The sequence below is a fragment of the Phragmites australis genome, chromosome 7 (genome assembly GCF_958298935.1).
Source record: "Phragmites australis chromosome 7, lpPhrAust1.1, whole genome shotgun sequence".
Taxonomy (NCBI): Eukaryota; Viridiplantae; Streptophyta; class Magnoliopsida; order Poales; family Poaceae; genus Phragmites; species Phragmites australis.
Genome location: NC_084927.1, coordinates 3041563 through 3058525, shown reverse-complemented (window position 1 = coordinate 3058525; position 16963 = coordinate 3041563). Strand labels below are relative to the sequence as shown.

General features: G+C 49.3%; 1 protein-coding gene across 3 annotated transcripts; it reads right to left on the bottom strand.

Annotated features, from left to right (window-relative positions):
- Positions 1 to 278: 278 nt before the first annotated feature.
- LOC133923406 (uncharacterized) lies at positions 279 to 4491 on the bottom strand. 3 transcript variants are annotated; one of them, XR_009910609.1, is made up of 3 exons: positions 3303 to 4491; positions 2180 to 2273; positions 279 to 437 (listed from the first exon to the last, which is right to left on the bottom strand). XR_009910609.1 is itself a non-coding variant. In XM_062368717.1 (3 exons), exons 1-2 carry the CDS (start codon positions 4432 to 4434, stop codon positions 2225 to 2227), a joined length of 1185 nt encoding a protein of 394 aa, XP_062224701.1. In that variant the 5' UTR covers positions 4435 to 4491; the 3' UTR covers positions 280 to 437; positions 2180 to 2224. The 3 variants fall into 3 exon arrangements, 2 of the variants coding, with proteins under 2 accessions (XP_062224701.1, XP_062224702.1); XM_062368717.1 differs by having other exon boundaries at positions 280 to 437; positions 2180 to 2277; XM_062368718.1 differs by lacking the exons at positions 279 to 437; positions 2180 to 2273 and having other exon boundaries at positions 3462 to 3627; positions 3822 to 4491.
- Positions 4492 to 16963: the final 12472 nt, after the last annotated feature.

Below are 16963 nucleotides of genomic sequence, written 5' to 3'. Positions count from 1 at the left end.
GATCTTAAGTTATGCTGTTGCTCCATTGAAACCTGCATGAACCCTGCAAGTGAGGCACTTATTGTTGGGGTAAGCGCTTAAGTAGTATGTTAAATTAAATTTTTCTATTTGTTTTATTATTTTTTGAAGCTCACAATGTGCATACTATATATGTTGTGTTCTTGATACAATAACAAAAAGATCAGTTAGGCTTTTATATGAAATTTATGCTTGCCGGGTGTTGTAGCCTGATAGAAGGTACCTTCGTTGTTAACTCAGTTGACTCTCTCACGGCAACTCCATGCTTGATAGACTCTCCCTACCAAATGAAATTTCCGTCATTTGGGAACCTTATTTTGCAATGAGATATAAAACTACTTATTTCTCTCACGTTTTGTTTTTCACTTTCCTTTGTTCTGATGACTGAAAGTTCTTTGGCAAGCCCATTTTTGCTATACCTGCTGATGTAGCCAATAGCATCAGTTTTTTTTTTTTTTTTTGTATGAAGAGAGTAGTGACAATTTATTCTCATTTTTTCCCGTAAAAAAATGTTCTCATTTTTATCTACACATTGCATATAGTCTTTGTTTCCCTTCACACTTTCACTTCTTCCTATTCAACATCTGATACATAAAGTGATGTCTTCCGGGCTTTCTTTACATTGATATTAGCAACAATCCGAATAACTCAAAACAACTGACAAGTTTCGATACTACTGACTACTTTTTGACAACATTACCTTTGGTGGCGGCAGGTTTAATCATTTTATTTTGGCTTATGCGGACATGTATTTTGAGCAGATTCACCACAACTTTTCTTGGTACAAGAAATAAGAAAGGTTCTTAAAGAATCTGCTAAAATGATATGTGTAAAGAACTGCTACGTACTTATATGGCTTGTACAAACTACTGTTTATGCATATATGTCTTTTGAGAAAATTCACCGGTACTTTTTTTTAAGAACTAAAGGCCTCAGCCCTGCTCCATTTCTTCTTCTTATATATATGAATTTTCTTACTAAAAGATTTAAGAGTTCTTAAAGAATCTGCTAATATGATATGTGTAAAGTAATACTTATATACTACTGTTGTCTGTCCTTCTATACTTGCCTGTTTCAATTCAAATGGTCAGGGAGTTCAGTGCTCTCTCTTGACATGCCATTCGAAATATGGTTTATTATTTTCATGCTATGCTATTTATCAGCCATATTACTCTTAAGGAAAAAGTTCATTTTACTCCCTCGAACTATCACGTTTGTCCGGATAACCCCTTAAACTTTTAAACCGTCTATTTTACTCCCCCGAACTATCAATACCGTCTATTTTACTTCTGGAGTAGTTTTTCTCGGTGGTTTTGATGACGTGACGGCGGTTTTGCCACGTGGCAGTCCCAGTCAGCGTGCTGACATCAACGTTGTGCAGTAATTCGATTTTTCTTTAGAAACATAATTCATGAGAATAGATTATTCCGAAAATTAGGTTTTATGTTCAGAAAAAATCCAAAAAATATAAAATGATTTAGATAAATGTTTTAATATGTTTTTAGCTCTGTTTTTATTTCTGTAAATATTATTTAATGTTTTCCTAGTGTAAAAATTATTCTAAAAATGTTAGAATAAATGTTTTAATTTGGAAAATAGTTTTAGAAAATATAGATTAATTCTGATAAAGTTTAAAAATATTTTCTTTGATAAAATAAATGCTTTTAATATGTTTTTTTAATATTAAATTAGTTTTAATCCTAGAAAAATTAGGTTTAATTTCAGAAAAATCGTTTGTAGTTTTTGTGTCCCATTTGGACACATTTTGATCACATTTAGCTATATTTTGGTCATATTTGGGCACATTTTGGTCATATTTGGGTACATTCGACATTTCTGTAAGCGTGAAGTGTCTTCACTTGTAAACTAGTTCTTTAGAATGGAGGGAAATTTAATTAGAGGATGGCTTGATGAAGAAATAAAAAATACTAATCAAAATCGACTAAACAGGTGCTGGGCTGGTACACCATGTGTTTTGAGAGTTGCTTAAATAACTTTTTGTACTAGAGCTTATCTAAAACTTTTTAAACTGTAACATCCTTGCCACTTATGGATTATTATTTTTATTTACTCAAATTTATAATTAAGATGTTGACATGCAAAAATGTATTTTTTGTATACTTGTACAAACAGGCAAACAGCAGAAGATAAATTACATTACCTGTTCAACTAACACAAGAAGTTAGCAGATCTAAGGACGGACATCTCATGTGTTGTTCAAAGTTTGAGCTCCAACATCTCCACTGCCAATGCCCCTGCCTACAAGGGAAATAAGTCTGAGCAATAAAGAGAACTGCAAATATACAAAGCAGGACTCAAACTGAGAAAACGTTTACAAAATTTTTAGTTGATGAAGGAATATAAAATTATCTAGAATCATTCTGAAGTGAACCATTTATGCCAAATAGACCTAATCAAAGTATGCTCAGACTGGTAAATTTGAGTGACAAAATAAGCATGACTGCTTAGATCTAACTAACATTTGCCTTGAAGGAGATAAAAAAGGCATTATTTATTTCCAGTCCTACATAAAAACAAAGCACTTCCAAAAAGAATAGTGCTGTATACTTCATATGGTAAGATAGATGAAATGCAACTCGTGTGTGGATGTACTAGCTAGTGCACGTGTGGAACCCATGCTACTATGTTAAATGAGGAAAGTTGTTTATCGAATAAAGACACATATAAAAATGGAGGTAATGCATTAACCTATCTCTTAATGTTCTTAATATGTATCAAGTACAAGTCGTATTTGGGGGTAAGAACTGTAGTTATCCGATCTGATGAACGGAAGATCAAGATTTAGTGGTTCTGCGTTCTATAAACAACTTCAGTTTGAACCCGTGCTTCTTATACATGTATAGATGATTAATAGAAATATAAGTAGAGATTAATACAATCTTGAAAGAAAGTATCAATTGAAAAACCATAACAACCATTGCGCCAATATATTAATTTATTTCACATATCAGATGGTTCAACTTTAGGTTTTACTGTGTTTGTTGTCATTTTCTAACAGTTATGTTCCTTATGTTGAAAAAGGTCAGTGCTAAAGATTCACACAGAAACACTAAGATAGCAGAATACAATAGACAGTCAACAATGGACTCTTGTGATATTTTTCACTCATTTCCATAACAATACAAAAAAAATGGCACAAGTTCATCATTGTGAACAAAACTACCATCTGCGGTTAATGCTAGTCAAGCTTCATGAAAGATATCACAGCAACCAGACACGGAAAAAGAAAATGTTACTCCTGAAAAGTAAAGATGAGCTATTACCTGTAGTATAGAAACTTGTGTAGGGATGATAGGTGGTGATGATATTGCTTTCAAAAAGATTCCTGGACTGCATTGACTTGAGTTGGATCATGAAGACTCCAATAGCTGTTGATATGAACATCACATGACCATCCTCATCATACCCCTGTATCACTGGCTGTGATCTCTCCATCCGCAACCTCAGTGAAAGGAGCCTGTCTAGTTGGATGGTTTTCTGAAGCATCCATCTGGCAACACCGTCAGAATTGGCCTCCCTCTCCCATAGTTGGACGCTGACATCTGACAAAATGGCAAGGCCGAGCTCGCTATCCTCCATCCGCAAGATCTGTAATTGCAAGGAGTGTGTGCCCATTGAGGTATCGATCACACCTAGACTCTGCTTATCCATATCAAACTTAAGGATGCCACTGTTCCCATAACCCACAAGCAACCAGCAAAGCGAATTTCCAACCAGGATACCAGGCTTGCCAAGAAAAAGCGGAGCCTTGATCGATGCTGAGATGAGGTCACCCCACACACCTGTCTTGGATTCGTAGAGGGAGGCGAACACCTGAGGGTCAGCATCAAGCAGTACATCATCAGTGCGTAACAAGACCACCTTGAATGGCCTCGGACGGTGGCACCCGGCGTGGCCGTCGTCGCAGAGCAGCGCGGCGTTGCGAACAATCTCACGGTCTTCGTTGCTGAACCCCGGTGGAACGGCCGCGCAGCGCTGGTCCCCGGTGACGGGGTCCCACACGGTGATCTCGAGGCGCGCCCGGTTGAGGAGGAGCGCGAGGCCGTGGCGGCAGCCGAGGAAGCTCCAGTGCTCGTCGCGACTCAGTGGCAGTGCGAAGCGCGCAGTGGGGATGCGGTCGGGCGGATCCAGCGTGGGAGTGAAGTAGGGAAGGCCGAAGTCGTTGATGAAGAAGCCGAGGAGCGGGGGTTCCCGGTGGTGGAAAGCGCGGAAGCGGCGGAGGAATCGGGGTTCGGCGAGGAGGCGGCGCCAGAGCCTGCAGACAAGGGAGGCACGCGGGTGCGAGGACGGCCACGGTGGGAGGCGCAGGAGGATCTCGCGGAGGAGATCGTCGTTGTCCGGCAGGGGCGCCGGCGCCGGCGAGGGAGGGCGGAGGCGCACCAAACCCTCGCTCATGTGGACTGATTGCTCACTGCTGAGTGAGTCGTCTCATCGTCTCGTCTTGGAGTCTTCTGATTTCCTTTTCTTTCCTTCTTTTCTTTTTCTTTCTTTCATTTTTACGAGGGACAGTCTTCTGATTTCGCACCTAGGTTATACTGATCTAACCAAATGAGACACCATACACCTACCATGCACCATACAACTAAATTACAAATATTCGCATATAAGAAAATCATTTTTTTTAGAAAAAATGCAAAAAGAAGGCTAACTGAGCCGTGCCAAATAGGTCGGCTCGAGGCTTGCTACTGTTGGCACGCTTGATGGCTATCGTGCCGGGCCGGCTTAGCACGATTGATTGGGACGTGCCTGGGCTAGCACCCCAGCACGATGACCGGCGCGGATTGGACAGACTTCGAGGCATGATCAGCTCGTGCGCCAACGGTCGAAAATCGTGCCACAGACCGTGCCCATTTCACACCAGCTCACTTGCAAACTCTCTCTTGTGTTTCTCCCAATCTTTTCTCTTTGAGATACTGTTGGGATTGTTAGGTCTCTATGTGTCGTTAGTTGCTTTCAAATACTGTACATGCAGGATTCTTAAACTAGAGATCGTCATTACTTACTTAAATATGTAGTGGTACACTTAGTGTCTATCAAACGTTATTCCATAACTAGATAGTTATAAAGGTAGTTTTCATATATGCTTTAAAATATGATAAGAGATGTGAGCGATCAAAATGGAATTTGCCCCTCCTATATAACGAGAGAAATATCTATGGGCCTCTGGTATGGTTGGATTAAGAAAGTGCATGTCCATACCAATATGATTAAAAAGGTTAATCACGTGTCAATAATCCATTGCAAGAACAAGTGAATAGTTAAGCTATCAGAAGGATGGCACGAATCTCGCCTTGAGCTTGATTGATATCATGTTACAAAAGGATCAATGTATGTGTATATCAAGGTTCTACCGATATAATCTTTATATTTATTTGGGAGTCAATATGTGTAACACCCAAGAGTCCAAACTAGCTTAGGCCTACTCGCACACCGAGTAAACCACACACTCCACCAACCCACTTACGCTTTCATCCTCGCTTCGTGTAAAAGGGTTAACCCGAGGTTGGTGGCATTGACTCATGGTATCCTTATAAGTTAGCTCCACTCAAGCTCAACTAGCAAGGTGAGACAAATCCACACCTCTCACATCTGTACCCCTTAGGGCTCAATCCAATTTGGATCGGGATGTCACATACAACCCCCACGCACCCCACAATGGACCCGACGTCCACGTCGGATCAACATACCCACACTTGCACAAATGTCCAGGAACATTCCCTCTTAGCACACATCCGCTCATCCAGTGTTGGCACATATGCCATACATGTAACCACTTAGGGCCCACATGCGCTATGCGCCATATGTCCACGCCCTTGGCCGCACGCACCCGTGTAACCGCGATGGTCAGCTCTAATACCATTTGTAACGCCCCAGAGTGCAAACTGGATTAGGCCTACCCCACACACTGGACAAACCACACACTCCACCAACTCACCTACGCTTTCATCATTGCTTCGCGTAAAAGGGTTAACCCAATATTAGTGGCATGGACTCATGGTGGCCTTATAAATTGGCTCTGCTCTAGCTCAACTAGCGAGATGACACAAATCCACACCCTCTCACATCCATGCCCCTTATGGGCTTAATGGGCTTAATCCAATTTGGACCGGGATGTCACAATATGCCTTGCTAGGTACCACTATTGACTTGTGCTTTAGAAAAGGGTTTCCGAGTCGCAATCGCTTACACATGAAACAAACGGGTCACACACTTAACAGGTTAGAACATTAAGATACTTGCATCATTGACTCTAGTACAAGTGGGTGATTGTTGGTGATATGCCCTAGAGGCAATCTCTTGAATTGGATCCGTACGTGGGCTTTACGGATAATGATCCGTGAGGGATTAAAACCCTAATAGGCTTCCAACATGGAAGCCCACTAGCAGGATCTATATAAGTGCAGGCGTGGAGGTTGTGGGCGACACCAATTTTCACCACCCTGAAACCTTAGCCGCCACCTCCATGCGACCTCCCCACGAATCCCTAAATGGGTGCGCGATGTTAGTACACCGGCGCACGGCATTCTACCCCTGGACGTGTGATACCGTAGAGGCACTACGGCAATGTTGATCGATGACAAGGACGTGAGGAAGAGACAATCAGTTCATGACGAGATGGACTACTTCCTCTACACCAACGTACACAAAGTTGGACCGGCTTTCTCCAACTCTTCTCCTGCTACACTGTGTGTCTAGTAGTAACGATCTATATTCCCCTACTTACATAGTTTTCTGGATGAACACGGTAAAACTTTTATTTGCGGTCCGTAGAGTGGAAAACCGACTCGATAACTCTTATCACATGTGGTTTTTTGAAACCGATTGCTATGGCCGATTTTGAACCGAATGCACTTTTGTTCCTTGTAGTAGCGACTAATCTGATGCAAACAAGTTTATAGTGATACGGATATGGAAAAGGAAACCATGGCCATCCACGTGGCCCAGCTCACGGGCAGTTGTTTTGCTCCTATTCAAAGCTACTCAAGCGTCATTCAAGAAGGTTTCAGCCTGCATATGATCTAATGTAAGAAATAAATCGAGGAGTGAGGACGGGCAACTTCTTGAACAATTGGCGTGCTCTTGTATGCTATTCATGACATATGCGTGCTACATATAAGATACTAATTAATTACACACATGCACTTGGTGTAAAGGACTGAGCTTTGTTTATTGATTTGGTATGCGAAAGGAGGTGCAGCTCCGCACAAGGAGCAGCATCAAGAGCAGATATTTGTGGACGCGTAGCCACCGTCGGAGCCCTTGCATGAACGTCTGAGGTCTCTGAGGAGAGAGACCGAGAGGGGAGAGAGAAAGGGAAAGATCATGTAATATGGCAATTCACATGGCAATATATACAACATTCCACATCATCTGCGCTGGTATTTCAAACTCAGGAGGTTAAGTAGAACAAAAATACTTTAGGGGGGGTATAAGTGGACTCTCACAATACTTCAGAGAAGTAAGTTGGACTTTTCCCAAAATGTTTTGCAAACCTGGTGAATGGCTACTTAGGTATCTCGGGCTACCTTTACGTGGATCTAGACTGCTAGATTGATGAAAAACCCCTATGTGAAAGCTTTTTTTTTTATTTTTCACCACTGAATACAGCTGTAGTATCTGAACATGAACGCGCGCACTCACCCCACGCACACGAATCCACTCCACACACACTTAACACACGCACATGCTAGCCTTACAACTACACGCAGCTTGAAGAAAACGTCCATCCGAAGATCACCAGGACTCATCGAGAATCCCGTAGACGACGAGCACATCGTAATCCCTTCTATAGCGCCACGCCGGAGAAGCTGGGAAAAACCAAAATAAATCAGAGCCCCCGTGCATCACCCAGGCTTTGAGCCCGGGTGGGTTCGGTTCACCACCCGAGCCTTACCACCGTGCCGAAGGCACGTTCGCCCCTATGTGAAAGCTTGTGTGACTTATCTGCAATGAGCAGTGCTTAAATGTTGAAAAAGTGGTTACAAATGGAGGGGAATTTAATTTTAAAGGGTGGCTTGATGAAAATATTGTTAGGAAATAAGCCATCAGCGGAAGCAATGGATGGATCTACCGTGATGATGCACACGATCACAGACGATACCAGAGGCACGATATTTGTTAACGAGGTTCAGCCGAAGCTTACATCCCCGGGGCATGACTATGGGCGCTCCTCCCCAACTAGCAACACTGATCGCTTCCCGGGGTTCCCGCAGACTTGCTGCCCCCTACGAACCTGTCGCTATACCGTCATTGTTACCAACAGCGGTCCTTCTCTCATATTTATGAGGAGGCCTGGAGACAGGAGTCTTACTAGGATTCCACTAGAATCCTACTAGGATTCCACCATATACCGCTAATACAACTCTAAGTCCTATACGTAACCAACTCCGTACAATTATTCGACACATATCCAACAAACTCCACCTTGACGAATAATTTGCCATCTTGAAGCCATCATGCGTGAACCTCCATGTACACTGGACTTGAGTTGTCTATGCGTTCTTCTCTTTCGCCTGTTGCAATATTCCGATGACAATTCCACCGATGCTCGCGTCGACCCGCCGCGGCCACAAGCGCCTTGCTTACACATATCGACCGCCGCCATATTGCTCCACCTTGCACCGTATCCGCCTGCACTGCCCGTGCATTCCACAACGCCTTGTAGAAGCATAGTCCTCGCACCTCTGCGTGATCTTCCATGCAACGTCTCTAGATCCAATTCAACTATGGCTCTAATATCACTTGTTAGGAAATAAACCATCAACGGAAGCAACGGATGGATCTACCGAGATGATGCACACGATCACAGACGACACCAGATGCACGATATTTGTTAACGAGGTTCAGCCGAAACCTACATCCCCAAGGCATGACTACGGGCGCTCCTTCCCAACTAGCAATACCGGTCGCTTCCCTGGGTTCCCGCAGACTCACTGCCCCTGCGAACCTATCGCTATACCGTCATTGTTACAAACAGCGGTCTTCCTCTCATATTTATGAGGAGGCCTGGAGACAAGAGTCCTACTAGGATTCCACTAGAATCCTACTAAGATTCCACTATGTACCGCTAATACAACTCTAAATCCTATATGTAACTAACTCCGTATAATAATTCGACACATATTCAACAGAAATAAATGAGAATTTCAGAATGGTGCACGATATAGTTGCTTAGGACTAACTGGCTTTGAATAAGTCATCTTATACTCCAAATGGAATGAGTCAAGCTGCTGGTGGGATGCCAGTCACTGCAGTTTGTTGAAGTGTAAATGTGTATTTTGAGAGTTGCTTAAATAACTTTTTGTACTAGAGCTTATCTAAAACTTTTTAAACTGTAACATCCTTGCCACTTATGAATAGACATAGATCTGGCCTGATTACATGGTGTACCAGCCAGCTCGACATTTCTGTAAGCGTGAAGTGTTGATAAGGATGCAAGACAAAAAGTTCTGTTATAATAAGAGCGGAAATCCAAGTGATACAATTTGGAATAGAAAATTTAAATATTCGCATCCAAGAAGAACATTCTAAAAACTAGTTTACAAGTGAAGACAATATTAATCAAAATCGACTAGACAGGTGCTGGGCTCCTAGACATATTGCCTTATTAATTTTATTTACTCAAATTTATAATTAAGATGTTGACATGCAAAAATATACTTTTTTATAGTTGTACAAACAGGCAAACAGCAGAAGATAAATTACATTACCTGTTCAACTAACACAAGAAGTTAGCAGATCTAAGGACAGCCATCTCATCTGTTGTTCAAAGTTTTGAGCATGTGTAGATACTGTAGCTGCACTTTTGCAATGCTGATCGACGATTAGGACACGAGGAAGAGACGATCGGTTCATGATGAGATCGACTACTTCCTCTACACCAACGTGCACGATGTTGGATCAGCCTTCTCTAACTCTTCTTCCGTTGCACTGTGTGTCTTGTAATAACAATCTATATACCCCTACTCGTATGGTTTTCTGGATGAACACAATAGAACTTTTATTTGCGTTAGTGTAGCGTACTCATTCTCTAACATAAAGGTATTATCCCAATCAATTAATGATACAAACCGACTATGCTAATGCATATGTGACTAACTGTGATAATCTGAGGGTCTATAGAGCGGAAAACAGATTGAATAACTCTTATCACAGGTGGGTTTTTAAGGTGGGTTTTTAAACCGATTGCTATGGCCAATTTTGAAGCGAATTTTTTTGAAACCAATTTCTATGGCCGATTTTGAACCGAACGCACTTTTGTTCCTTGTAGTAGTGACTAATCTGATGCAAACAAGTTTATAGTGATACGGATATGGAAAAGTAAACCATGGCCATCCACGTGGCCTAGCTCACGGGCAGTTGTTGTGCTCCTATTCAAAGCTACTAAAGCATCGTTCAAGAAGGTTTCAGCCTGCATATGATCGAACGTAAGAAAGATTAAGAAGTCTGGTTTCACATGCATCGACGGTGCATCTTTTGCACTTCCGAGGCATAGAGTTATGGCTGTTTAAGTGCGAGCTGCACCTGGTGTTAAGTGAGTGTGTAAGATTAACAGGACTCCTCAAAAGCTTCACGAAGATGACCTTCCACCTGCTTTGTTAGTACTCCCTCCGAACCCAAATATAACTCTGTTAGGATATCAACACGGTTTTTAATATGCTATTTTGATTAATAATATCTATAAAAATAAATTATTTTAAATAGAAAGAGTTATATATTATAATAGTATTTTTCATAATGAATCTAGTAACATCAACCTTATGTTATCAATCTTTTATGATATTTGTGGTATTGATGGTCAAAGCTACAAATGTTTGACTTAGGATAAATTTTAATGGACTTATATTTGGGTTCGGTAGGAGTACTTGTTTTCATACCTAATTAGGACAACTATTTCTAGTACTACCTTCATTCTCAAATAGATGTCATTTTAAATGTATTCAGACAAACTTCGATTTGAAAGATGCAAATTATGTGAGTGGATTATATATTTAACAAATTTTATTAAGAAATTGTTGGGGGATGATCTCCCGTACCTCTTCGGATGGCAAGTCGAAGTTCGCCGGTGGTTGAGCACTGATGAATGTTGCAGTTGTGTTTCAGGAAGTGCAGACGAAGGCTCTGACGGGCCTTCGGTCGGAGGCCGAAGGTCGATCCGCGACTCCATCTGCCAGCATAGGCGAAGACTCTGACGTGCCTTCAGTCGAAGGCCGAAGGTCGATCCAGCGACGCCATCTGCCAGCGTAGGCGAAGGCTCTGGCATGCCTTCGGTCGAAGGCTGAAGGTCGACCTGCGACGTCGGGGGTCAGGATTAAAGATGGCAACGGGTAGAGATTACCCGCGTGCTCGCGGGTAAGAAACCCGACGGGTGCGGGTTTGGGTTTCAATGCTTGCCCGTGGGTACGAGTACGAGTTTGATCTTAAATCCGATGGGCAAAAGGTCGCAGGCAAGAAAAAGGCATACCCGTGCCCGTGAACCCAAAAACCCACTCTGTCGGAGGGTGAACTCCTATCGCAGGGATCCCGAGAGACCCCTTTTTAGAGATTCGGCCGGGGGGATGATCCTGAATGAGTTCGTCGGAGGAATAAATAGAAATGGAAATAAATGCAACGGTCGGTGGTGGGGGACGATCGACCTAGTGCAGGGGAAGTAAATGTACAGGAGTTTAGATAGGTTCGGGCCGCGCGAAGGCGTAATACCCTACTCCTGTGTGGATGCAATATCCTTTCCTGAAGGGGATCCCTCAGGGATATGTCTGGTTACAAGAATATATTGTCTAACTGAGAGCTTGAGGCTCCCTTGTTCTAGCTCTGCTCAAGCTTGCTTGCGGTGTTCTTCGTCTAAGTGTGGCACGGTCGATTGCCTCGAGTCAATCCGGTCTCTTTCGATGTCTTCTGATCCCTCCTCTTCTTTCTGTATCTCCATGCTTTTATGCACTCGCCGGCCACGACATACCCCAAATGGGAAAGAAGGGGCACATGTTCCAAGATGCCACGACTGGGAAAGGCGTCATCATTCCCTCTGGGCGAAGTGACAGGGGCGGTGGAAAAACGCGGTGCGCGTCCGACCACCCGTCACTGTGGATGCCCTGGCGCCATTGAGAGGGCCCACCGGGCAGCCACAGAGGCACCCGGCGTGCCCACCCTGTCTTGTTCCTCTGCCAGGGCAGGGTGGCAGGCGGAACGCTTTGATCCTGGCAACGTTATCCCGAGATACCCCGGATGATACGGGACGGGACCCGTGCAATTAATGGACCCACGCCCCCCTGCCAAAGCATGGCAGGGACTGACACTGCGGCGGGAGCAGTTGGGGATGTCAGGATGTCAGGCCGCGCATGCCCATTAAATGCGGCCCTAGACCTCTGACTGGTTGACGCCTCGTCGGTGGGCCCCTCTGGGTCGTTGGGGCTTCGGGTGCCCTCGCGCGAACCTTCGGGGAACCGAGTGCTCGGGGGCTGCTACGTGCAACCCCGAGTACCCTCTCCCGAGCGCCCTTGCACGCACCTTCGGGGAACCGAGTGCTCGGGGGCTGCCACGTGTAGCCCCGAGCACTCTATCCCGAACACTTTTGTAGAACCTTCGGGGAACCGAGCGCTCAGGGGCCGCCACGTGCAGCCCCGAGCACTCTCTCCCGAGCACTTAGCTCTTTTGCCCATCGGGGGACTAGGGTACTCAGGGGCGAGCGGGCACCTTCCCGAGCACTTTCTTCCCGGTACTTGGACTCTGCGGGTCATCGGGGAACTGGGGTGCTCGGGGACCAGAGGCTGTGGCCCCGAGCACCTTCTCCAGGAACTTAGATTTTCCTCATCCTGCAGGGGGGCCCTTGCGGGATGGTGACACGTGGCGGACGGTTGGCCTGATCTCGGGACTCAGGGACCCCCGGTTCCTGATACACCGACAGTAGCCCCCGGGCCCATTGGTAGGTGATGGCACGGAGACTGCGGATGGGCCCTTCGTCGCGGACGAGGCCGAGGCTGGCGTGGACGCCACATGGCAGGCTTTCGAGAGGTGGCCTTTTTGGATCCGGGCCTCGGGTACGGCCCAGCGGGGAGATGAGTAGACGCGTGTCCACACAACTCCCGAAGGGCATGACAACCGTACGGGTGGCACGCGCGGCCGCCGCGCAGATGGAGGAAAATACGCCTGGCAGCCGCTGACGCCGCACGATCGGCGGGAGATTCGCCTGGCAGTTGCGCCGATCGAGGGGGCCGTCTCGCCGAGCGAACCGTTGACCGGCAACGTTTGAACTTTGAGATATAAAAGGGGGAGGGGATCGATCCGTCCCTCTCTTTACGCCTTCCTGCAATCTTGCTCTTGCCTCCTCCGTGCTCCGAAGCCCTTAGAAACCTTTCAGGCGACCGGAGCGCTTCTCCTCTTTCCTCTCCACCACCAGAACACCTCCGCTCCTGCCGAGATGCCGAGAGTCGGAGGAGGCCGTCACGACAAGACTTTGAACGGCATTCTACCGGAGTCTCGTCTGAGGAATGAAGAAGCAGCGGCCAAAATTAGGAAGCTGCTGGTGCCCGAGGGGCAGGAGGGAACCGTGGTGGTGACGCCGGTGAACTTTCCACCGGCGACAACCGTTCCTGGGCGGATTGTTCTATTCACTTCTTTCGTGGTGGCGGGGTTGGTGCCACCGTTCTCTACCTTCTTCCTCCAAGTTCTTGAGACCTACGGCATCCAGCTGGTGCACTTGAGCCCCAACTCCGTCGTGGTGCTGGCGGTCTTCGCGCACCTCTCCGAGATGTTCGTGGGGGTGGTGCCTTCGGCGACGCTTCTCCGACACCTCTTCGTCTTGCGGCCGGCCGGAAAGAAGAGGGGGTACTCCACGGCAGACGTCGCGGGGTGCTGCAACCTTCGGCTATGAGACGGCTTGGAGGAGCATTACATCCCCCAGGTACTGCGCAGCAAGTGGGAGGAATGGCGACGGGACTGGTTCTTCGTCGACGTCGACCCCCATGATCGTCTCACGCTACCGGAAGCGGCGGCAGAACCTCGGAGGTCGACGTGGGAGGTGCCGCCGCCGGAGGACGCGAGGTTGGAGCCGGTGTTCGAGCGCATCAGACTCCTGTGCGACTCCGGGCTGACCTTGGTTATGGTGGTGGCGGACTTCTTGCGCCGTCGCCTGGCGCCCCTGCGGGAGCGGGCCCGGCCGTGCTGGTTCTACACCGGGCCTGAGGACATCACTCGGACCCAAATCGGTGCAAGCTGGGACCTGGGCCCAGCGGAGCTGAGAGGCATGACCCGAGTGATAACCGGAGTGGAAGACATGAGCCGGGCAGAACTCCCGTGGCCGGAGATGGCGCTCTGCGCCAATCCCGACCGTGTGGTGATCATGGCGCAGCTACCAGAGTTCGATGCCCAAGGGCTCGTGGACCGACCGAGGAGCCGGAGCCCCGAGGCCTCCGAGCTCCCTGGGTTGGACGAGCTGATCAGCGAGGAGGCCACGAACAGCCCGGCGCGGGCTGGTGGTGGGGCCGCTGCGGGCAGCAGCCACCGCACCAGAGAAGAGGGCACCGCCGACATTGCAGTGGTGGTGGCGCCGGGGGATCGGGGGAAGCGCCCCCGAGTCTATATCCCAGTGCCAGACTCCCCGCCGTCGCCGTCGGCAGCGGCGGTGTTCCCGGTCCTGGAACCGTGACTTGTGCGGATGGGGCCTGGCCCGGCGCCTGAGAGCCGCACGGCGGCCCCACCGAGCCCCCAGCGGAAGAGGAGACGGGAGGATTTCGGGCCGGCACCGCCGGATCCGGACTTCAGGCTCCCGACAGCCAAATGGCAGTACCGGGGGACGACGACCGGGTAAGTTTCATTCTTCGCTCTTTTTTGGGCGCTCTTTGCCCGAACTGAGCTTTGATTTTAATCTTCGCCTATCTCCCGCAGGCCGCCCGCAGGCGCCACCGCGACTGAAGGAGCTCGAGCGCCGGGGCCAGAGCCAAGCCCGCCGGCCGCGGTGAGGCAGGCGGACGCAGCTACGGCGGGGGCGCCAGCGGACGCGGCGGCCAAGGGGAGGACGGCGGAAGCGGCGGCCGAGGGGAGGACGGAGCAGTCGCCCGAGCCCTCGGCGCCGATGGAACCTACCCCGGGCATGCAGAGCCCGGGGCGGATGGTGGCGGAGACAGCGGCCTTGACGGGGCCGGCGGATGCGGCGGCCGAGGCGGGAATGCGGCCGCCGCCCGAGTCTTCGGCATCGGTGGAACCTACCCCGGGCAGGCAGAGCCCGGGGCGGATGGTTGTGTGGCGTCCCATGGGGACCTCGGACCCCCCCGGAGGCGAACCGCGGGGAGGCCGGCGCTCCACCGGCGCCCGGCCGGCTTGCCGAAACCCTCCTGGCCGCGATCGTGGGCGTCCAGGTGGCGGTCGGGCGGCTGGGCGCGGCGGTGGACACGAACTAGGGGCAGCTCGAAGCAGAGCGCGCCCGGCTGATCCTGGAGAGGGCGCAGCTTGCGAGTGCCCAGGAAGAGGCCCGCGCGGCGGCCGCGCGGGAGCAGAAACTCCTGGAAGATACCCGCACGGAGGTCGCGCGGGAACGGGAGATTTTGAAGGTCGCCCGCGCCGAAGCCGCACGGGAGCGAGAAGACGCCGCCCGCTTGGTTGAGGCGTCGCGACAGCAGGCTGCCGAGGCCTTTGCCAGGGCGGGGCAGGCGCAGGAGAGGGAGGCAGCGGTCGCAGTCCGCGAGAAGGCTGCGGAGGAGCTCCGAGCCGAGCTGACCCGCCGGGAGGGTGAGGCCGAACAGACGCGCGCCGACCTCCAGCATTGGGAAGACGACCTCCGGAGGATCAGAGAAGATATCCGCCGGTGGGAGGAGGACATCTCCCTCCGGGAGGCGGACAATGAGATCACGTCGGCGGATCTGGGTGCCCGGGAGGACTCGCTGGCCCACCAAGAGGACGTGCTGGCCCGTCGGGAGGGGGAGCTAACCCGCTGAGAGGGGGAGGCTACCGCGGCGGTAGCGGCCGCCGCCACCAGGGAGGAGGAGAACACGAAACACGAGGCGGAGCTAACCGCATGTGAGCGCGCCTTGTCCGAACTGGTGGCGCAGACAAAGCAAGCCGCCGGCTCCGCAACCGACGGCGGTTCTTCTGGCCCGGCCGGGGGCCAGGGACTCGAGGCGCAGCTGCGGGCTACAAAGGAGAAGCTCGAGACTGCCTTCATCTCGCGGGTCAACCTGCAGCAAATGTTGGAGGACATACTCCGGCGGATGCGGCGGGCCGTGGAGAAGGCCGGTCTCGGGTGACTCGTCGAGGACAAGAAGAGTGACAGCCCCGCACGACAAGTCCTAGGGCTTCAGTAGGTCTGCGAGCGCCTCGAGGCGCTGCCCTGGGCCGTCCAGGAACTCGCCGCCCGGGAAGGACGCGGCTTGGCCCACGCGGTGGCCGAGCACGTCCTGGCCTGCTACCGAAGCAGAGACCCGAACTTCCCGCTGGAGCCGGCGCGGGAAGGAGTGGTTGAAGCCGAGGGAGAGGCCGCCCGGGAAGCGGTTCGAAGTACCGCTGCCGAAGTGGAGGCCGGCTTTAGGCGGGAAGTGCCGCCGCCGCCAGCCCCCGGGGATGACCCAGATGACTCGGACACCGCCTCTGCTGCCGACTAGGCTTTCTGTAGTAGTTTCTTTTTCTTTTGTTGTTGTCCTAGACGGATGTAAATATAGGAGTGATCCCTTAGAAATGCTTGTATTTTCCTTGTGAATATAATGGTGGCTTTTCTTTGGGCTCGCAACTCCAGTGTTCTTGAGTACTTAGTGTTCCTTCCGATGTTTTGCCTTGAAGCCCCGGGGAGTACTCAGTCGGACAGTTCCCGATGTTTCCATCCCCGAGAACGAAGTCGTCCCGATCGTCGTTCTTGGCGCGTTCAACCCCCGAGCCCTCGCGAGTCCGCATCGTCTAAGTCAAAAGACAAAGACACGAACTTCCTTGCTCGGGAGATGGA